Source organism: Rhyacophila brunnea, unplaced genomic scaffold, assembly GCF_057557595.1.
Source record: "Rhyacophila brunnea isolate RB1 unplaced genomic scaffold, BYU_Rbru_1.0 scaffold_11, whole genome shotgun sequence".
NCBI lineage: Eukaryota > Metazoa > Arthropoda > Insecta > Trichoptera > Rhyacophilidae > Rhyacophila > Rhyacophila brunnea.
The window spans coordinates 32,815,369-32,839,796 of NW_028232763.1; the positions used below are offsets into that span (position 1 = coordinate 32,815,369).

A 24,428-nucleotide genomic window follows, 5' to 3' on the forward strand; every position below is an offset into this window, starting at 1 on the left:
GACATAACAGTGTCAGCACATGCAGCGCTGTGACGTAGAGGACAATTTAAAAATACATGACGGCACGTACGGCAGGAGCGGTAGCTAAAATTCCACAAATTTAATATAACATTATACTGTTGTAAAATTAAATTCTAACAAGTAAAGGTTATCCCAATTAAATAAATGATTGTGTTAGTTTACATTGCAGTGTTCGCACTGAAGAAACGTTGAGTCACAGTTGCACAGTAATATGCACTGCTTTAACAACAACATTAATCAACTGTCGAATAATATGTACATATTAATTATTGTGTAAACACTAAAACCTCGTTAGTAAGAACACTGATAATTCGAAATTTGCCGTAATTCGAAATTTTCACGAAAAAAAAGTCCCTTGAACATTATTTTCATATAAAACCATACCTTTAATTCGAATTTCGTAATTCGAAATGATTTCAGAATCCTGGCATATAAAAATATTCAATAAATCGTAATAAAGTACACTATTTCAATTCATTGAAAATTGTGACAGACTTTTCTTAAAACATCAAAAATTACTTATTTTATGAAGGTAATATAATATATAACAATCGGAAATTTGGTAGGCACATCTATGATCCCAAATTTAAGTATTTTTCCCCCACACATTTCATATTTCGTAATTCGAATTTTTTTTTAGATTTTCGGTCCCACGGAATTCGTATTAACGAGATTTTACTGTATACATATTGAGCAGTCCCATATGTACATATATTTAATAATATGACAACGTAAGTAGTATTTTTAACATAAGAAAGTATCTATTTGAAAGAATAACATAATTCACTTCAATGGATGTTAACTGTCAATTTTTGGTGGATAAACATTACATTAATTAAAATAAAGATAATATTTTACAGTATAATATCAATTCTTGGTGGAAAGACATTGTATTGAATTAAAATAAAATACTTATTCCACATAGTTTAACAATAACCATGACTGGTTTCGTCCCCTTCAATGGAATTCAGTTGGGAATGTCCCATTGAATCGGACAAAACCCGTTACCGGCGTGAAATAAGTACAGGCGACCCTCGACTTTCGCACGTAATTGGTTCCTGAAAATGTGTTCGAACATTGAATGTTCGAAAGTAGACGGATGTAAAAAAAAAAATCAAAAATTGTACTTTAAAATATTTATTTATCAATGGGTATAATAAAGTTAACGTTAAAGTTTTCTTTATAAACTTGTGAAGGGATAGTGGAATACCACCCTTTTACTTATTTGAGAAAGCGACGGGAAGCGGAAGAGAGAGAAGTGACTGCATGTAAGTGTACAGTTTTTGCATTATCAACAAAAATCTAAATTTAAGAAATGTACGTAATAGCGAATTGTGTGAAAGTAGAACGAAAGTCGAGGGTCGGACGTACTACATATTGTATTTAATTTTAATTAACTATATAATATTATCCATGTTGACGATAAAAGAGATGAGAGGTTCTTTTTCATTCACCGTAGAAACTACATATTTCATATATCATGTAATATAGCCTTGATGATGGTGTTACAACCGAAATAACTATCGACAAAAATAAAATTTGTGGAATTCAACATTATTAAAATTAAATTGTAAAATGGAATTTTACCAAGTAACCGCATCGGTTTCTCAATTAATAAAGTCTAATATATCGTCTACCAATTCGAACGGATTTAAGTTTTGTAGGTACTAGTCCATTTGAGTTGTTTTTTGCAACCCAGGTTTCGCCTTTCAGTGTCTTCAGGCACTATGTGTACTCACAAAATAAATGGTAAATCACACACTGATAATGAATACAGTTAATTACCGATAAATAAAGTGAGCACGCATCGTGCCTGAAGATGCTGAAAGGCGAAATCCGGGTCGCAAAAAACGGTGTCAAATGGTATACTACAAAACTTAAATCCATTAGAATTTAAATTCAAATTCCATCACGTAACCTTGGTCGATAGTATTAATATATCGTCATTCATTTTAATTAATGATAAAATTCATTCATACAAAACATTTGACAGTTAATATGTGCTAAAATTCGCCAACAAACATTGCCATTGAATAAAGAAAATAAATATTATCGACATAGCGTATCATATTTATCGTTAATAATTTACATATTATTCATAGTAGACAGCACAAGCAATCCGAAGTTGATCAATCATGTTTGCCATGCCCGTACGCAACATTAAGCCTTGCAGTATCCAGATCTCACGATGTCGCATCGCACGACACAATCACTGCATCTTGGAGACCTCGAATTTGGCATTCAGTATCTCCTCGTCGGAGTCCAGAATAGGCAGGGCGGCCGAGGGAATGTTGTCTTCCACCCAGCGTAGGTCGGCCTCCTCCCGCTGCGAGGGGGTGAGAGGGCCGTGGGAGTTGTGCGAGTGGGACGAGAGAGGCCCGAGGGGGGAGGACGGGGAGATGAGGGGGCTGCTGTCTCCGTTGCTGGTCACGCCGCGCATCTTGACGCCGTACGCGTCGCTTACAAATTGCTCCTCTTCATCTGGAAAATTAATCAATTAAAATCAAGAAGATTGAATTAAGTACGTAGTAAAGCAGGGATGGCAAACCTTTACCCGTGATACCCGTTTACTTCATCATAACACATATCTCTTGATAATGGTCTCTGCAACGAACCCAAAACGTCAAGGAAAGAAGGAAGAAGTACACGTGATGGAAACCTAAGAATCTAACTCTAAGGTAACTCTTTGTAGCTATTCTATACACAAGGCGGCTAAAGTGATAAACATTATGACTTTAGTTTAGTTAGACGGTTAACTTATTGTAACAATTAACTACCTCAATACACAAATATGATAAACTACCGTCGATAGCCGCCTTGTCTATAGAATAGCTTCGCTGGTGATGTTTATTTAATAATATTTTTGCTATGCGAGGTTTATTAGGGTCTCTTTACCAAGTCAGTTTCCTTCTGCAGATTTAATATATCTTATATATATCTCAATTCTCAATTCTTGTTATATATATCTTTAATATATCTCGATGAAGAAAACACTGCTCACACGCTTATGAGGTTGTTAGTTTCAATATCAGAAACCTCCATATTTTGCTGATAATCACAAAAACCAGTGAAGCATATTTAAAACTGTAAATAGAATATTATTTTCTTGCAAACATAATAATATTACAGTAAAACCTCGTTAATACGAATTCCACGAGACCGAAATGGGGGAAAATATTAATATTTAAAAATAAAAAAAAATTGATTTTCATCAATATCGTTTACGATCATAGATGTCCCTACCAAATATCCGGTTCCGTGTGTTAATGGGTCATAAAATGTCAGGATTATTTATATTACCTTCTTAAAATAAGTAATTTATGATGTTTTACGAAAAGTCTGTCACAATTTTCAATGACTGGCTCATGAAATAGTGTACTTGATTTATTGAATATTTTTATAAGCAAGGACTCTGAAATAATTTCGATTTACGAAAATCGAATTAAAGGTATGGCTTTATATGAAAATAATGTTCAAGGGACTTTTTTTTCGTGAAAATTTTGAATTACGGCGAATTTCGAATTATCCGTGTTCTTATTAACGAGATTCTACTGTAGTTAACAATTAGAAAAAGTGAATATGTAGCTAAATAAAATGTCCTTATTTTGTTATGTAATGTTAGTCATAAAATATTAAAAATGGCGTGAACCTTACAAATTATATATTCGAGACATTCACAACATGACATGAAAAACAAAGAAGTAGAAGCAGTATTAGAAGTAGACTCTGAATTTATAAACAACGTCTATCTAAACTCATCCTCAGATAGGTAGAATATATCAATATCCAAAGTAGTTTGGTCCAGCACAGTTATTGCCCACCCAATTGGCATTACCAATGACACATTAATTCTGCACTTTGGAAGAACAAGCAACAGATGTTCCCAATCAGTGCCGTCCCTAAACAAAGTGCCGCCCTTAGATAAACTTAGAATGCCGCCCCTTTCCATCTTTAGTCTCAAATTTTATGCAAATTTGTTAGATACCTAGGTACCCAGTTATTTTTTTATTTATTTTCTGCCATCTTTAAATAAAATGACATATACGTCATCTATAAGGATTATAGCATTTCAATGAAACATTCTCTCATATAGTGTAAAGAGTATTACAATACAAACATACGATAGGCTGCCAAGATTTTTTATGCTTCCATTATTGATTTTACTTCGATTTCTAGCGAAGCAATCGCATCGTCTGCTTCATATAAAACTGCCACTGCTCTCATAAGTTGTAAATATTCGTATTCGTTTCTTCATTTGCCGCCCCATAGCGACGCATAACCTGTCTACTCTCACAGGATGTCACTGTTCCGAATTTCTAAGATAGTTATCGGCACACTGTGTTAATCAGTTAACCAACAAGTTCTCACCGTCATCGTCGTCGGGATTGTCGAGCAACGGTGTGAAGGCGTACCGCTGATTGTTGTTGGTCGGCCGCCACAGGATCATTATCACCAGCAAGACAACCGAGAACAGGACGTGCCAGTAGGCGTGATCCACCCACAATTCTTTCCAGTCCTGAAAACGCAAAAGTAACGCATGATCAGGGGGGGGTGTTAGTTATATGAAAGTAAGGTGAGCAGATTAGTTGAGGTGCTGGGGATTAAATGAGTACATATTTAAAGAGTGCTATAATTTAAAAATTGTTAAAAATATTATGTATTACAGTAAAACCTCATTAATACGAATTCCACGGGACCAAAAATTGAAAAAAAAATCGAATTACGAATTATGAAATGTATGGGGGGAAAATATAAAAATTAAAAATTTTATTAATTTTTTTTTTTGATTTTCATCAATATCATTTACGATCATTTACGAAAAGTCACTGTCACAATTTTCAATGACTGGCTCATGAAATAGTGAACTTTATTACGATTTATTGAATATTTTGATATTTCGAATTACGAAATTTGAATTAAAGGTATGGTTTTATATAAAAATAATGTTCAAGGGACTTTTTTTTCGCGAAAATTTCGAATTACGGTAAATTTCGAATTATCTGTGTTCTTATTAACGAGGTTCTACGGTACTGTCATGGAACCAGACTCTAGTATCTTAAAAAAATTCTCTATCTAATGGTAAAACTGTGGTAAATTAAAATATTCAATTCAAATTACCTAATTGATAACAACTAATCAAAAGCAGTAATAAATTAGTTCTTCAAGACGCCCTATGCATAGTCATACTTATGTAAATGAGTGGGCTTATGTGTTGGACAGTTGGTACAACTAGACGTCGTTCATCCGCAAATGATGTAAAACTAATTAAATTTGATTCATTGTAGTATAAGTTTGTAGTTTGAAATATATATATCGCAGTGGCGAAGGGTGGAGGTAGGCTAAGATCCGACATAAATAGTGCACATTAAACTTTGTCAGTTATTCATATTTCTTTTTATTGAAGTAAGACTACAATTATTTACAGATGGTGTTGATTAGTTTTGAAAAATCAAACCAAACCATAATAGTTTTGGAATGTTATGGGCAATTCAACAAAATAGTACACATTTTTTCATTCATGCTTATTTATTTTCGTTGAATTAAGAATACATGTTACACATGATGTTGGTTAGTTTTTTAAAATTCATTACACCCTGCCTAAACCAAACCACAATAGATAAAAATTATTCTTCTATCTATTAAATGTCTAAAATTATGAATGATTTAATGGCATAATTTTTAATATTTTATAGATAGACGAGTATTTTTTTACTATTATCTATTATGGCATGGTTTTCGCTGGGTTTATTAATTGAATTTAAAAACTAACCAACACCGTCTGTAAATTGTAGTCTTAGTTCAACGAAAACAAATACGTATGACTGACAAAGTTTAGTGTGCACAAATTATGTTGAACCTTAACAGCCTACCTCCACCCCTCGCCACTGTTATATGAGTCGTATAGTTCCTATATACGATAAATCCACTTTTGGTCAAAATTGAGATAATGATGACATTTTTTTCTACCGCCAGCGCTCCACAATTTCGTTCAGTTGATCAGTTCCTAAAGGCTATAAATTCATATGAAAAGAGAGTTTCAAAATCACGATGAATTCCTATTGGCGATAAATCCACAGTGCGGTTTGTTCCAAAGGCCGATAAGTCCATGCGACCTTGTAGACAGCTAATTAGTGAATATTTGTATAAAAACAACACACCACCATAATATAAATTCAATCATATGTTTTCATAATAAAAAATAGTATTAAATGAAAATATTTAGTTTGCCAACATATCATCAAAGTGGACTTATCGTATATAGGAACTATACGACTCATATCATGGTGTAGTCAGCAACAACAAGTGAAACAATACAGTCAACATAACAAGATAAGTCCCGTGTTTTAATATAATGTGCGTTTATCTAAAATCAATTTTATTTTAGTTATTCACAAAAATATGGTTTTATTGCTAATATAATTATGCATCATATACACCGGAGTAGAACTGTAGTGAAATACTTACTATGTAGTAGGCATTGTATTCATATTATATAAGTGGTTTGTGTAATTAGTTACAATAATCTAGTGAAAACTATTTTATACATAATTTGAAAACATCTTATGCATATAGACACTAGAAAAAATCATTTTGTAGAAAAAAATACGACACCCGACGGGAGTTTCTGCTAGATTTGCGCCAGTATGCTTTTCCAATTAAGCTACGGGCATCTTATTGAAATACGACGATTGTAACTAGTAGTTGTTATATGAAATGCTTATTGAATTACGTTACAATGTTGGCTATCGGTTTTAGTATAGGTAGAAATATTCTTCTTCTATAAAATAGAATTTTAACATAATATCTCGTGATGGGAAGCTGGAAAGTGTACGTACCGTAACACAGTCAACGAAGCTGTGTGCTTTGATGGAGTAGAGCATGAAGATGAGGGATGAGATGACTGCGAATATTAACGTATTCGTGAAATGTTTGTACAGCGTCAGTTTCACCGTGTTCCTGAAACAATGTTCACAGAAAATTATTTCTTGAGCTGCAACATTATTGCTATGTGACATTAAAATATTCAATTCAAATTACTTGATAACAACTATATCAAAAGCAGTAATAAATTAGTCCTTCAGTGCGCCGTATGCATAGTGATACTTATGTAAATAAGTGGGTTTATGCGTTACATGGAATGAGAATTATTATGGAATGCTAGATGTATAGTAACATCTATCGGCAGAAAATAAAACTCACTGTCACAGTCGATAATAAAAACATGTCACCGAACAGTTGGTACAACTAGACCTTGTCCATCCGCAAACGATGTAAAACTAATTAAATTTCGTTATAGTACAATATGTTTCCTTATAGTATAAGTTTGCAGTATGGATTATATATGTATATATATATATATATATCATTATGTATTCTGCAACAACAAGTGAAACAATACAGTCAACATAAAAAGTTAAGTCCCGTGTTTTAATATAATGTGTGCCGATCTAAAAACAAAAATTAGTAGTAGTGCGTAATAACTTAAAAAATAGGTTTTATTATACACAACAGATGCGTTCCTATTCTAAGTAACACATAACACATAAGTCCACTTATTTATCTAAGTATGACTATGCATAGGACTCTTCGCCTAAATTGGTCTGTCACCTTGGTAGTGAACCGATTTATTCCACATTTGTAAATTTCAAAGATGCAAAATAACCATCTCTTTTCCACAAGTTCTTAAATCTTACTGTTCTATAAACTGGCGTACACGTCACACGGAAAGCATTGTGCCATCGCGTTCAACTGTTTTCAATGGGAGGGAACGAGGATAGATGCTGAAGCGGGGGGGAAACCGGCACGGCAGCTTATAGAAGAGAGACTATGGAGAAACTCCCAGAAGATGTGATTGGCATCCTGCGAATACCATATATTCAGTAGTGAGACTCTATTAGACCACAATGGCAGATAAATGCCAATTCCTGCTACCGGTAACACATTTAGTGGCGTATTTCACGTGTCACGTTTCTTCCCGCCGCTCACCGATACCATGACACTCATTCGTCATTATCTACCAAATCAAAGTACAGTGAGCGCTTATTATGTATAATAAAATTATGAATCCTTTCACTACAGCTTCTAAATCACAAATATGTATGGGGCCTTTAATCGATTCAGAGAATAAATTATCCTACCTTCTTAGCCTGAGCGTCCTGGTGGTGTGCTGCAATGAGGCGAACACCCACCAGCAGAGGGCGGCATCCAGCAGAGCGAGTGGGGCCGCGGCCAGCAGCACATCACTGCTCACCGCTCCCTCAACCCCCCCAATGCGCATCCACGCCTCCAGCGCCGCCAACGCACCCCACACGGCCCCCACTCCCACCACACGCTGCAGCATTGGTCCCAATCGAGGCCTACACAACAAAATACAATAATATTATTATACATTAAAAGAGATAAATCAAACTGTGTCCTTGTAATCCAACCATCAGACTGTCACACGTCTGACTGGCTCGGCTACCACTGGTTTGTTGAGCAATTTTTGAGTCGCACCGTTCTACTACCTTATCACCGTATCAAAACATACTAACAGTTGGGAGACTTCATAAGCGTCGATGACATTGAGCTACTTCACAAGCTACAAGCCGGCGAATTAACAATCTGCTTGTAAACTCGCCCAGTGTCAACAATCTACCGAGAAAAGTTGAAAGCCAGGCTACTTTACTCGCTGGCGTGTGGGCCGTCTGCGTCTGCACAGAAGATAGATAGTGGCGAACCTGCTGGTAAAAAAACGAACTACTCAATACGTCCTGTCAAATAGTACCAAAAATGTCGGTTTCAAATCGATAGCTTATTGGCTTCTGAGCGAGTGAAAAGTTTTGTGTGATCATCATCATCACAACAATCGCACTAACTTTTAAACTCGCCGACTAGCAGTTCGGAAAGTAGCTCAATGTCATCGACGCTTTAGTACTTGTGAGTCGCGACCCAGATTAGGGTATTAGATTTTGTGTCATGATCTTAAAAGGTATTAATATTACTTACAGATAATATCAAATAAATAAAGTTAATCACGCCAAATATTAGCATTTCCCGACAACATTGACATCATAAGCCTGAATCAAAATGCAGCCGGAGAAGTATATGTGGACCTTGAGGAAAACACTGGCAAACTAGGACTTATGGTTACTAGGTTAATGTGGGGAAAACCAAATATTTGATTGTATCTAGAGGGCCAGATGCACCTAGCAACACTTTAGAAAACACAACAGTGTTTTTAAAACAGTCGGTAAACAATTTTGTATACCTGGGATCCTCTATTAAATTAAAAGAAGAATTGTGCTAGGTGACAGATGTCACTTTAGTCTAAAGAAGGTGCTATGGTTCAAACTAGAGGTAAGTTGGAAATACTGTTATCGGATGAAACTACCCATACCATATGTGTGGCCCAATAAACTTGTTCCAAACAACTTGTGATGATATCATCACGAGTTTCGCTGGCTAGTTGGTAGACTTTCAATACTATTGACATTATATGCGTGCGAGCGAGATAGCACTTGAATAAAATTATATTTTAATTTATTAGTCTATGCATGCGAATGACATCATCTTATGTATGAACAATAGGTCATAAATTTTCTGTAGCAGCATATTATTCTCTCGTAAATGTGGTGAGGTGACTGATGTGACAGTTTACAATAACAAAAAATCATTGTTATTCATTTTATGTTAACAAGAATATTATAACATAACATAAAAACAACTCATAAATTTAAAATTTTATAATAAATCGGACATTTCGAAAAGCCAAGCTCAGTGTATTTTTAGCAATTCTATTGAAGCCGATATTACAAATACTAATATGGAGTTAAGTTTTAGTTCCAGTTTAGTAGGTATGAGACTTATGACGCATACGCACGCCAAACGCTCTATATAGTATTCGAAATACTAGTAAGTATTTTAGAACAAGTTTTGATACCAAGTATTTTTTTATACTGGTAGTAAATATACTTAGTCTTCAAAATCGATCAGTTTTCCCACTTCTAGTTCAAACTGTTGAACTGATACTTGAAATGCATTTTGTACAAAACACTAATAAGATCATTAAATTTGTCATCTATATTAGGCGGCTCAAGCGTAAACCTAGTAAAGATCGTTATTCTCAAAGACTGAAATACGATTTGGGGCTGCTGATAGATATACTGACTTGACTATTCCAAATCCGAGGGAGACAATGAGGACCAGCATTCTAGCGAGGGCTCGCTTCGCCACAGACATCCACTCAGCCGCCAGCACCGCTCCTCGTACTGACACTCCACTCTTATTGATGGAACTGTAATAAGTTGAGAATAATATTAATTAGAAGGAAGCAACATCTTCTCACTCGATACTTGGTTGGAGACACATGTGGTATATATATATTATATCGATATGGTCGTCAACAATATCCAGTAATTAGCTGATACTAAACTAGTTGCGGATAGTGTCACAAGTCTAAAAAGATTATTCGATAAAATTAATACTCACTAATGCCTCAACTCATATCATCAACTTTTTTATCTATGCGTACAATATGTATTAAAATTGGCACGACAGTAAGTCTTAATATTATGCATTTTATTTTTACTGGCGCGGCACCGGTGAGTATTCATCATCATCAGCCGGGTTCGATCCACTACCGGATGAAGTTCTCCCATAGCTGCTTTCATTCTTCATGGTCCCTAGTTTTTCACTGCCACATACTTCAACCAAACTTTATGAATTCATGGTTCAGGTTTCAGGGCATCGTTTACTCATCAGCAACATCTTCTTGGATACGTGTTAAAACTGTGAACTAATATGCTCCGCCCATTTTTAACTGCACTTCAATTATAAACTAACAAGCTCCTCCCATTTAGTAGACAACAGTGCCTAGAAGCGTAGCCAAGAAGATGTTGCAGAAGAGTAGTACCCCTTGGGAGCCACTGTATGACACAAATTGTCACACGCTTAGCAACCTCTATCACTCGTACTCTTACGTTTGTTTGCCTCCTTATCCTTTGGTTTATTTTGTGGTCTTTCTGCGTTATACATTATGAGTATTATGTACATGTATAGAGCTCCTATTAATTCTATAGGTTCTACTGTATATTTAAATTCCACTTGGTCGAAGACATCTTCTAGGATTTTTCTAATTGGTATTTTCCAAGTTATGTAATAATATTTATTATCTTCATTAAAGAAGGTTATCAGTAACCCACCTATATTCGGCATAAAAAGTGGCTTTCTCCAGCATGCCAAGAAGCAGAACGGCTCCGATCCAGAACTGAATGCGGAGTAAGTCTCTCCACTGTAGCCAGCACACCATCAGCCAGCCGACTCCCAGACAAACGTACACTCCGCACATTGCCCCGTAGAACTGAAATTCACAATACATAAACAATCGTTAACACTTTATATTATTGGGGATTGAATGTCATCATTTGACTATGCGTTTACAAACAAAACTCTATTCCAGATACAGAGGTAAATTAGACAGGGTCGTATGAAGGGATTTGTTGTTAGAAATACGCCCAATTCATTACTCTGGATCAAAAACAAATTGAAAAGACTAATGGTTCTAATACATTATGATCACGTTATGTGCTGTCACAGTAAACTACCACTACGGGAAAAAAGTGAGTAATGTGGTTTTTTTGGTATTTAAAATGTTATCAGACTGATGCTCCCATCCCGTAGCACATTTTGAACCTTTAGACGAACATTACCACTTAGCTAAATCTGCCAAAATCACCAGAACAACAATAAGGTCATCTCACGCGAAACGCGCTACATCGACACCCGCATGACTCAATGAATGTATTTTATCATTTTCTACATGTTTTTTTGTTTTTAGTGGTTGGCACTATGTATTTTCTATAATAATATTGTCTATTATCTATGGTCTGCACGTGGGGTTCTGTTCAAAATATTATCTATGCATGCAATATCGCAAGTAATTTTAACGTACGCACACGTAGAAACTGTTCAAATTAATTGAAATTAGCATGAATAATGAATAATAATTCAAAATACTTATACATATGAGTTGGCAAATAGTAACTCACCGGAAGTAAAGGCCAGTCAACAGCGGAGAGATACCCTGACAGTCCTCGCATCTTCACTGTGACGGAGACATTGAAAGTTTCCGAGCCGGTATCCTGTACCGGATGGATCTTCATTATCAACATATACAGTCCGTCTCCGGGGATCGTAAAAACTGGCTGCTCACCAGCCTGGAAAGAGGAAACCAGAATAACAACATTTCTTTGTTTAATATTTTGTCTTGATTGTATTTATTTTAGTGTTTTACCAGTTTAGGATGTTGAGGATTCGGGTTCGCTTGCTGTGCCTGCGCCAAGGAAGGCGCCGGATCCAACACAATGTGATTCCCGTGCAAACACCGGTCGATTTTCAGCGGAGACTGAACGAAGAACACCGAAGAGTTGGACGGGTTTTGTCTGACGCCCACTTCTGGGAAAGGCCCATCATCCATGTATGCCTGATAAAAATAAATGGTAACAATCAATGACGTGCAGTGACTTAAATGTAAGGATGCTATAGAATCATATGGGTATTTACCACATAATATTATTATATGGGGACTTATGGTTAGTAGTAATTAATCGAATTGTGGCGACCGTCAATGAAGTAGTATAGTGTGTGGTAGTTCTGCGATATTATAACATTGAACATGAAAAACCAACCGAGAACAGCTCAACCATTATACTCAATATTTACACTTTACCACACAATTGCGCAATAAATACATAATATGGTTATACTATAGTAATTTACCGAATTATTATGTCTGGGTATGCTACGAATCTACAGCATCTATGGACCGCACGCCACTGGTAACAATAATTACACCGTCTTTGAAGATTCCTCTGCGCACAATAATCACTAAACATTGAACAATCCACCAGTCTTACATAAACTGATCCCCGCACAGATCTCATGTGCAGGAAGTTGCACAGATAGTCTGCGTGTGGGGTGTGTGTGGGGTGTGTGTGGGGACCAGTGTGTATCGAAAATAACTGGAGGTATGTTCAACATAGAGTGGTCATCATGTGCAAAGTGTCACTAATAATGGTTTCAAAAAAGAAAAAATCGTCAACAATTAATGATTTTTTTTACCAGGTTCAACCTGGTGGCGGATCAACCATGTGGCCCTCGTAATCCAGTGCGTAAGGCGCTGACCTTTCATCCGGATCATAATTGCAGTATCTATTCAAAAAGTGTCCGATCTTTTGCCTGGAAAAATATGTTACTCACATCGAGGTCTGAAAACACACTAAAAATAGTCTCCCTCGGATTGAACGCACTTTTGCCAGTGACCATTGTTGGCAGCATTTTAGGAAAGCGTCTTTAGGAATGGAGTACAGTTAGGCTGTCACATTCCACATGTCTTTTCATAACTCAAATCGGGTCCGTTTCAACCTCATTTTTAGTTTCGAGAACAACTAACAAGAAGCCATTTCGGGAAAGTATTGAGCCTGACGAACTACAGAAGTACTGTATTTGGCCAAGAAGGTCTGAATGACATGAGTCCTTCATGACCATAATCAATAACCTCGTCATTTTAGTTTCTTAAGAGCCTACCAGAACATAAATCGTTTCCACCATCGTGCAGTCATCTTTGGGCCAGCTGTACCACTCCTTAATTTGTGTGATACTAATGACATTGTCATTAAAAGCCTGCTGAATCTTCTGGTTTCTGCTTGAGTATCGCCAGGCTTGATGCAAGTCATTCTATCATTCTGCATGAAATGAAAATCTGACGGATACTACTTCACTTATAACTGCCAGCAATTGACCATCTCTGCAGACGGGAAAACATTCACACATGTGCAGCTCTACAATGAGAGTACTGTTAATTATTTTTCTACATATTATAAAGTTTATTTTTAATTACTACTCCAAACATGATAAAAAAATTCTAGAAACAATGGTCGGTAGTAATATATGATTTAAAAAACAAATGTCATGTGCAGGTAAATGTTCAAAGCTTTGTTCACTTAATTCTTTCAACGTGCGCCAATTATTTTATAATTTATTGATTAACTGTGACAAAATTTGATTTTAAATAATTTCCGACATGTTTAAGGGTCATCGCAACGTAGACTTGATTCTTTTAGACATGTTTACAAATCCAGCGCGGTGTACGGGTTAATATAGCCCATAGAAGCCATATAGATTATCGGAAGTTGGCGATGATTTCGGTCTGTCTGTCGCTGCTCTAAACAGGGATAGAGTGCCAAACTCAAATCAGTCTGAGATTTTTGAGCCAGAACATTCATCTTCTGCCAAGACCGTATTAGATTGCGTTAACTTAAATTATTTTACTGCAGTTTTTACAAAAAAAACATGTACAGTAGGGGCTCGGTAATCCGGCGTTGACCAATTCGGCAGGTTTCACATTAAACTGCTGGATTACAGAGCAGAGAGCCATTCGCTCGGCAGTTCGGTGCCCGACCTAGACAGATTATTTATTATTTCCTATAGAAATCCAACAATCCGCATTTCCGACAATCCAGCATAGGTAAAAAAATATGGGTGCTGGATAACCGAGCGCCTACTGTATGTTATAATTAATATTGCTCTCAGTGATAACAAAATATTGTGTTGTTTTATTATAAAATACATTCTTGTATTAATATTGTATACTTTGTAAGTAGTTAATATCTTTTTTACACATAACAACTGATATAAATTTATATCTATAAATAATTATGTAATGTCTAACAAAAATGATAAGTTGCCAACGGTGCCGCATATACAAAGTCCCTAGCACTTATTTTATTATTTATTGAAATGGTAACATCTACAAATTTCTCATTGATTATCGATGTCAATTTTTCAAAATCCGCCTACCACTGATAATTGCTCGAAATTAATAATCAGTATTCAATACAATTTAGATTTATTCAAAACTATTACACAATTTTTATTATACGTATTTATTTAACGCCTGTCAGTGTTACTTGTTTTAATTTTGCCACCGGGGAAGGCGGTTGTTATGCATTATACTTATACATTATGAATAGCGTGAAATTTGTTGCTAATGACACCAGATGTATATTGTGAACTAAAATGTCGCTTTCCAGCAGTTCCCGAGGAGAGAGCTCCATTTGGTAACGTGTGATTTGTGAATAACAACTACGTTAAATTGACATATGCAACATGTTCATATGAGACGAGTTTAGATGTGCGAGCCGGCTAAGGGGCAAATGATGAGCTAGGAAATGCCTTCATCTAGCAGTGGATTTATGATGAACATGATTTATGTAATGAAAAAAAAATATACTACATAGTATGTAATCTACATTACAAATTTTGTTGCAATCATTTATATTGTATAAAGTAATTTAACCAACAGATAATTACAAATTTATTATTAATAAAATGTATTTATCAAAACACACCAAAACAAATTATTTAGTTATCGACTTTAGGTGTAAAATGTACGTAAATCATTTTAAACATTGTCACTCTACAAGGATTTTGAATTTATCTATAAACAGAACTGTGTTAAATTATTTACATAGCGTAAAAAGCTGCGTCCTCAACGAGTACTGGCCTTATCTGATTAAATAATGGAAATAAAGAAATCAGTAGGTACCTGATAATCAATTGCATGACGTAATTTATTTTTAAAACACATTTTCCATTGAATTTAGAAGCATTACAGAATTGTATTTGTTCTCAATAATAATAGAATTTTTTTATTTTAATAATTCACATTTTCAATATTGTTGGTCTTCTATCCATAGTGCCCAACACAACGAAATACGAAACCCGGATCAAATAATGATAAAAATGGATTACAGGCGGCCCTCTCCTTTCGCACGTAATTGGTTCCTGAAAACGTGTTCGAATGTTGAATGTTCGAAAGTAGAGGGGTGTAAATTTATTTATCGATGGGTATAATAAAGTTAATGAGGCGTATTAGCAATCAGGTGTTTTTTTTATAAACTTGTCAAGAGATAGTTGGATACCACCCTTTTACGTATTTGAGAAGGTGACGAGGAGCTGAGGAGAGAGGAGCGACTGCATGGAAGCGCACAGTTTCTGCATTATCAACAAATATCAAAATTTTAAGAAATGTACGAAATAGTGAATTATGTGAAAGTAGAACGTTTGAAAGTCGAGGACCGCCTTACAAAACTTAAATGGATTAAAATCTTAATTCACTCTCCGTCAAATACCCTTCATTGATGGTATTAATTTTCACAATAATTTTATTGAAAAATCAGTAGTGGGAACCAGCTGGGAATTGCGCCCACGTTTTATATTACTAGTTCGATACTCCATTATCCTAACTATTGCAAAATATATTCTACAATTTATCGCAGGGGGGGGCAAATCTACGTCACGAGTACCACATTTGGTATGCGCGAAAATAATACTGCCATTTGAAAGTATTGTAGAACGTCAAAAGGCACTGACCCGTTTGGCTCTGGATCGTACCGATAAAAAGACAATGCTTCTGGATACACATTATGGTCGCTGTATATTACAAAAAAAATATGATTACCCAATTTTAATTTATGATTAGGATCTACAAAAAATTTAAAACATAATATGTATCATTTACGATTATTTTTTTAAAGTTTTTTCGATTATCTCAGAATACGACTTAAACCCAGTGGCGGCTCGTCCATATGCACTGCGGAACTGCAGCACCCCCAAGCAAATTGAGAAAAATGTAATATTATAATATACATAAATTTATGTATATTATATGAAAATATCAATATTATTTAAGGGTGTCAAGCTCGCCCGCACACCGATACATGCAATAATTGTCATACACCGCGATACTAATATCAGAAAAGTGACGCATCGCGTGATTTTACGCAGTACCATTTTCTCTGGAATATGCTCGATGGGCAAAGGAGGGGCGCGGGGAGCAGGGCTCGCAGCTTGGAGCTAGTCTGGTACTGCCACTTTGACAGTATTTTTTCGTGTTGCAAACGTTGTCGGGTATAGCGGCTCTGAGCGCGACAGCTGTTGAGAGCAACTAAAATGTAATAGACCTCCTTTCAAGGAAAAAAGACAGAAGAATCAATTTTAAAATGAAATAAAAATGATTTTTTCTTTTGGTTATAATATATTTTCTCAGAAAGTGTTTTTCAAAATTATGTATGTTCAATAATCAGAATGGTAGGGGAGAGCAGGTAGGATTCGTAAACAGGGAGCATTCGTACAGTGGTGATATCTTCACTATCCAATTCATTGAAGTGCTCGCGTTTGTGTGCGTGACTCTCGCTCATACGCATAGTGTAACCGCGGGGCAGGGCGTCAGTGCGGTCAACGGCTTCGACGGAGCACGCCGATATGTGTTTTCGCTCTACGTAAGTATTTTTTGTATTCACTTTTGAACACGCTTAGCTGTTATAAATTTTGCGTAAATGATATAAGTGATTTAATATAGTTTATGAAGTGATAACTTCGTTTAATATGTAAATAGTCATTTTAGGCTAACTATAACGGTTATTTTCATTTTCAATTAATTTGTTTATTTCTCTGTTTGGGGTACCTTCGTGCAGTTATTAGTGGGGTAGATTCGTACTGTACGAATGCACCCCATTCCTAACTGCGTGGCAGTAGAAAGATTGTTTACCAAAAATATTATTGTTACAGAACCATGCCGCGAATATATGTGAAAAAAGGGACAAGAACAGGAGAGGTTGACGAAGATGCAATGAAGATGCAGCAGTTAGAATCCACGCAAGGTGGACAATCAACTTATACAGAGGGCCAAGATACCAATGTGCCAGAAACTCCACCTGCAGAAACAGAGATTACTCAACAAGATCTTCCACGGAGCTCAGCGCCAGTATCACCCTCCTTGCTATCACCTACAACTGCGTCTGTATCTTCATCAACTGTAGGATTAATAACTCCAGAAATTATCCGGCCCTATTCCAGAGTGGACAGAAATACGTTAAAAAAGTCAAAGGAAGGAAAACTGCCAGGAAAATCGAGAATATATACAGATACCCTTGAAAAAATAGACTAAAAGAAATAGAAAAGGCAAAAAAGTTGAAGAAGCAAGAGCAAGAGAGGAAAAAAGGGCTAAGGAGATACAAGAACCAAAACAAAGAGACAAGAAAACTTCTGGGACAACTAAACCAAAGAGGCAAAATAAAACTGTAAAGACTGATAGTCAGGATGAAACTGATTGTGAGGATGAGACTGATTGTGAGGATGAGGCTAATATGAGTGTAAGAGAACGTTTTTGTTCTCCCGTCAAGAGACGTCTGAAGATCGGATACTGAGAATGAAACTCCAGTTACGTTACGTTAGAAGAAAGCTTTGTGATAGTGAAGTTCGAGAAAAAAAAACCGTTTTATATTATGTTGGGCAGGTGCTTAAAAATATAGTCCCATTGAATACAAAGTTTCATTTTTGAGGAAGAAGTTTCATACCTGGAAATTTGTCTTCCCACTACCAAAGATGAAGGAACAGTTTACATATCAGATGTGGTATGTATATTGCCGCTATCAAAATTTGCTTTTACAGCAAGAACAGCCCACATATTTAGCTTCAAAGAAGACCTATCTATGTATAATGTTGGACAGTACAACTATTAAATACTTACATAAGATTAAGACCTATTACTCTAATGGTAAATTTTATAATGTTGATTTATTCGTTCCTTTATTAACAAAAAAATAAATAAAAGTGTTATGTTTTTATGACTATGTAGTTATAAGCACTTTAAAAACAATAACTGTTAATTATTACTACATGAAGGCTGATTATGTGTTAACTTTGATCTCAATACATGATTATATTACATTGAATAAATAGCATTTTCTTTGACTGTACGAAGGTTCCCCATTATGTACGAATATGCCCCACACTATGTACGAAGCTACCCCATGTGTGGGGTAGTTTCGTACGTTTTCCATTTTTCAGAAAAAATTACGGTAGCTTTGCCATGCTGGTTAGTATCTAAACTACACTTCACTATTATTAACCGCCCTACCTCTTAGTTATTTTCCAAGAAATGGGTAAAAAAAAGTCACCTTTTTTTACCTTTGTAATACGAAAACAATATTAGTCCTCATCCATATCTGACAATATTTTGTTGAAATAGATGCATTTACAATAGATTAGATTAGATTCATTTTATCAGGGGTTGCAAACTAGTGGTGTAGCAGTAAAAATATTTTGAAAATATTATTTTATTTGTGTAAAAATTATACATAAAAGGGATTACAGAAATATATCAAGCATATATTTTATTTTTCCTTAGTGTGTTACATCAGGGGTTGGAAACTTGTAGTGTAGTAATAAAAATATTTTGAAAATAATATATTACTTTTGTAAAAATTATACGTATAAGGGTTTATAGAAATATATATATAGAGAAAAGAACCTCACCTGGGTTAGGAAGCAGACAGGAGTACGCGATATAATAGACGTTTCCAAACAGTTGAAATGGAGATGGGCGGGGCACATTGCTCGCCGAAAGGACGGGCGCTGGACAAATGCCGTCATCCAGTGGTACCCAAAGGGCACGAAATGGCCATAGGATCGCCCTAAAAGCCGCTGGATTGACGAACTGATAAAATTCGGCGGAAATACGTGGCAGCGATTTTTTTTTTGGGTTTATTTCTTATTTTGGTGGGTGGTTCTTTGCTTTGGGTGGGATTTTATTTCAGTATTTCATGTTTGATTGATAACGACACAGGACCGAGAGAGTTGGAAGAAGCTTGGGGAGGCCTTCATGATGCAGTGGATTGACCCGGCTGATGATACAGTATAGAATATTTTAAAAAATTTTCTTAGTGTGATATATCTTGAAGCATGGGATACACAGGCCCACATTACAGTCGGGGCAATAATATCTCGTTTCTCTCCTCACTTTTTTCCCTTTATCATCCGTTTTGGAACAGCAAACAACACAGCGTTTCGTTGCATTTGCTTTACTTTGCGTTGGCGGGATTGTATCAATAAAATGTCTCTCAGTAAGACGTAATGGGTTTGGAGTTGTGGATGGTCTTCCTCCTTTCGCTGAAAATTCTGGCGAGTGATATTTTTCTAAGTATTGATGAATTACTTTCACCCTAAATTTCGAATTACTTCCTTTTCCCCCGTTCTTTTTATATAAAACAAATGCGTTCCACAAAGCTTGTTCGAGCAAATGGAAAAACATTTTTTTGTAATATTTCTTACCCTGTTTCCGCGTAACAGGGCAGATTGCCAAATGTTGATCAACGCGGTCAACGCCTCCCATAGTAAAATTGTAGTCATTTGCCACAGTAGGACGTTGTTTACCCTGGCCTACATCTATCATGGTGCAACTATGGATAGTGGAAAGGAAAAATACATCCTTTTTGTCCCTCCATCTCATCACCATCAACTTTCCTTTTCTGTAGGCTTTAGTATACCCTCTAGTTACCTTCTTTGGAAATGAAATATTTTTTGGTACACCTTTACGCCTAAATCTTAGAGTCCCGTATGTGTCAGTTTTATTTGAAGTGAGTATCTCGGCTAATTCCGGCGATGTATAAAAATTGTCCGTGGTAAGACAGTAGCCCTTGTTCAGCAATGGTTTCATTAGGCTCATAACTACTTGGGATGTAACAGGGAGGTTTCGATATTGTTGATCAAAGAGAGTATTTTTTCCAGTGTAGATTATTGTGGACCATATGTATCCAGACGACGATTCGCACAGCATATATGTTTTTATACCAAATCTGGATCTTTTGAGGGGTATGTATTGTATCCACCCTAGTTTCCCCTTGTACAGCATAAGGCTCTCGTCAATTGCTACATTTTTTTCTGGTATGTAACCTTCCTGGAATTTTGTTTGAAGATATTGATAGACAGGCCAAATTTTATTTAGTTTGGGATTGGGGTGTGAAGATTCATCATATTCGGAATTATTACTAAAGTGAAGAAACTTTTTTATCAGTATAAATCTCCTATATGACAGTGTTCGAGCAAAAAATGGCGTAAGAAATACAGGATTTTTAGACCAATACATTTTTTCTTCTGGTTTCTTTACTATGCTTTGGACTAAAATTATGACAAAAAAGATTCTCATTTCATTTTCTGTAGTCAGATGCCATAAACTTATGAGGCTGCTGGATGAATGTGGTGTTGTACTGATAAATTGCTCAGCAAATATGTTAGTTTGCTCCACGATCAACTTCAAAAGATTTTCATCAAAGAAGAAATTGAAGAATTCGAATTCCTCCTTATAGTTGTTCATAAATTCGGGAACGCCAGATTTTTCCGTAAATTGAAACGGCTGCTGCGAAATGTCGTTTTCCGGATTTATGTCAACCCACTCCTGAGAACTTGTAGGAATGTCTTCTTCGACATCGCTTACATCGTCTTGCGAAGACGAAGAGTTGTCATCTATTGTGGTATCACTCCCGGAGGTGCTAATATTCTCATATTCACTCTCACTAGACATGTTTTACTGACTAAAAAAGTTCACTGGTAAAATAAATGGGTTCAAAGTCACCAATAAAAAATAAATATCAATATACACACACAAAAAGTAAGTCAGTATAGTATTCACATAAAAATAAATGTCATTATTCATACAAAAAACAAATAAAACTGTACAGGAAACAAAAAACGCGCTTCAAAATAATTACGCACTAAAACGCATGTACCGCGCCCCTGACTCGTAGTACTAAGTTGAATGAACCTTACGAAATGTCTCCAAACGACCGCGCGCGTCGACTAACCTTGAAGAATTAACTGAGTATGTGAATTGTATGTATGTATAAACCCATAAGCGTATCACGTTCGTTTTGTAGACATCGAGATGTATTTTTTTCTAAAGCGCGAACGTGATACGGGTTAGCGCGCCAGGGCTACGTCACAGAGCGCGTATCGCGTACGTTCAAAGAGGTCGGGCGGTTAAAGCCAAATATGGCGGGTATATAGCAGCATTGAAGTTATTTTAAAATAGCTTACAATTTTTTTTTTATATGGCTTAGAGTAAAAAGTGTACGAATTCTACCTGCTCTCCCCTACATTCTTAAATCTTGTGAATTATTCGTTGAATAAAAGAAATAGTTAATTATAAATTATTAGCAAGTTCAAGTAAGTTACATCATAAAAAATATTGGAGAAATCCACGACGTCGGTTAGTAATTAAAGTAATAGGTATCTACTTTGATTTAATAAAACAAAAACCGATTGCCAAAGTAGCTTGATTTAGAAGAACGCTGATGAGTAGGTATTAAAAAGGCCAATAGTTAAAATTTGTCGCAATTAGTACGTCGCCTTATAGCATAGAGGTAAATGCAACGGACGGGACGTAAACCCAGGAGATGCAGGGTTCGATTTCACTTTTTTCAAAAAGATTTTTTCTATTGGTTATAATAAATTTTCTCAGAAAATGTTTTTCAAAATTATGTATGAAATAAAAACAGATTTAATGTTTAATTTTAATAATTTTGGTGTTAATAGTAAAATATAATCCAAATAAACATTTATTTTTAATCAACCGCAGCACCCCCAGATATAATATCCACGAGCCGCCACTGCTTAAACTACATACTTAGAAGGTATTTAAAATACAGCGACGATATCCAGAATTTTAAAGTATATCAACCCAACTTTTTTCAAAATACAGGCAGGTTAGAAGAAAATGTATCACCTGGCATAATTAGAAAAAAAAATGTCCTAAGATAGGTTTTAGACGGAATTATGAAAAAGTGATTGAACTGATAAAACTAAAAAAAAATCATTTAACTTCCATTCTAGACAGAATTTTTGGCAACTGTTGGCAGAAATTCTGATCGTATTGTGATTGTTTTTTTTTTGGGGAAAGAAATCATTTTAAAAAACAGAAAGCGCTTAGTTAAAATAAAAAAATGCACCCACTATGTATTATAAATATTTTTTTAGGTACCTAATACCTAAGCATAAAAAACGTTGCAACTATTAGAAAATCATATTTTGGACTTACATTTTGAGGGTACAAATATTCCCAGCATTGTATCTGAGTTAGAAACCATTGAATTGAGATATTCACATCTAGCTGGTGTTGTTCGCATGTCACTGAAATTAAAACAACATTATGATAATATATTTATTAATAAAATTGATTTAATTATTTGGCAGGTATAAGGTGAATTTTTTTTTTCGACCATGTCCGATCTTAATAGGATCATATGGGCCTCCAGAGAGTAGAGGTTTCTATTAACGGATCTTGTTTTTTACGAGAAATTGATGTCAGCCACTTACTCAACCTATTAGGTCCATACCCTGACTCACACACAAATTGAAAAACAATATGTGTACTTGCCAGGCCCAGGATTCGAACCTGAGACCCACGGCGTGATAGTCCGACGCTTAAGCTGCGCGGCCACCTGTGAATAGTAATACAGCTACACAAGTACATTCTTGCTCGATCGAACATGTTGATTTGGAAGCATGCTCGTCATTGCGCCCACACGCTGGAGCAGCTCGACACAAGACAGTCAAAGCGTCTCGAGCCATGGACGACGAGTTATTGCTGTGTTTAGCGGGTGTCACATGTTATATTTATTTATAGAAGTTTAAAAAACGAAAACGTAGAAGAATCTGGGTGAAACCACGGTTACAACAGAGGGCAATTTACAGGCATGTGAATTTTATAAAAGAACATGTACGAAGCATTGTCTACACGTTTAAACATGCTCGAACGAATTTCTGTCGAACATAGAACAAGAATTACGGCCCTTGAATCTTTTTCACATCGAGTCGTTTGCTCGATATCGAACAAAAAAGCATCGAGCGAGATAGTACACACGTTGAGACATGTTCGAATAAGCGTAAAACCATCGAGCAAGAACGTGCGTGGGTACTTAGCATGATTCACTCAAGACCCCAGTATTGGAAGTCCTAATGTTACCTCACAAATCCCAATTGGGAAACAGTCCACTATATGCTTCTCCGATAATGGGTACTTATTTATGAGGTATGTTTTGCACATACTGATTTAGAAGTTATAATGTACTATATGACGCATTTGAATTAGCACATACCTATATTTAAGCGGGTATAAGAATTTCTATGACACAGTCACCATGCAATATTAATACAAATAAAAAATACTAAAAATAAGGTATGCAATTAGGATATGCTAAAAATGAGTATTCGTTTATAACGTACCTTGTATAAACAATTGTGAGTCTTTGTACAGTGACTTCGGAATACTGATAACATTATTTTTCTGAAAGAAGAATGTCATTCATTAGGTTGTCACTTTAGTATGAAATAAAAGCAAAATATTCTCAGGTGGATTCTAATATTGGGTAGTATCTCACTTCGGTCATAATTTTATCCCATTTTCCTTGCTCTGGTAAGGCATGACTCTCTCGGAAAATGGCAAAAGAAAACAGGATAACTAGTAAAATCGACATGTTTACATCCTTCGTCAAATTTGACGGCCGTGCAACCGGGTTAAAATTGCCAGC

At 35.7% G+C, this 24,428-nt stretch overlaps 1 protein-coding gene across 1 annotated transcript; it reads right to left on the minus strand.

Moving 5' to 3' along the window:
* Nucleotides 1-665: 665 nt before the first annotated feature.
* Nucleotides 666-24,428, minus strand: LOC147078621 (Golgi-pH regulating cation channel). Its single transcript, XM_085960281.1, has 11 exons — nucleotides 24,279-24,428; nucleotides 24,124-24,184; nucleotides 22,937-23,028; nucleotides 12,296-12,484; nucleotides 12,051-12,218; nucleotides 11,205-11,362; nucleotides 10,172-10,297; nucleotides 8,160-8,378; nucleotides 6,858-6,978; nucleotides 4,390-4,537; nucleotides 666-2,502 (listed from the first exon to the last, which is right to left on the minus strand). Exons 1-11 carry the CDS (start codon nucleotides 24,372-24,374, stop codon nucleotides 2,231-2,233), a joined length of 1,650 nt encoding a protein of 549 aa, XP_085816407.1. The 5' UTR covers nucleotides 24,375-24,428; the 3' UTR covers nucleotides 666-2,230.

What these genes read in the sequence shown, in the direction of transcription:
- LOC147078621 (XM_085960281.1), bottom strand. Translation starts at nt 24,374, where the DNA reads ATGTCGATTTTACTAGTTATCCTGTTTTCTTTTGCCATTTTCCGAGAG. An exon ending in GGGATAAAATTATGACCGAA is followed by an intron (nt 24,185 to 24,278) that starts GTGAGATACTAC and finishes TTCTTCTTTCAG; the next exon opens with AAAAATAATGTTATCAGTAT. An exon ending in ACTTTTTATGCCGAATATAG is followed by an intron (nt 10,298 to 11,204) that starts GTGGGTTACTGA and finishes AACTTATTACAG; the next exon opens with TTCCATCAATAAGAGTGGAG.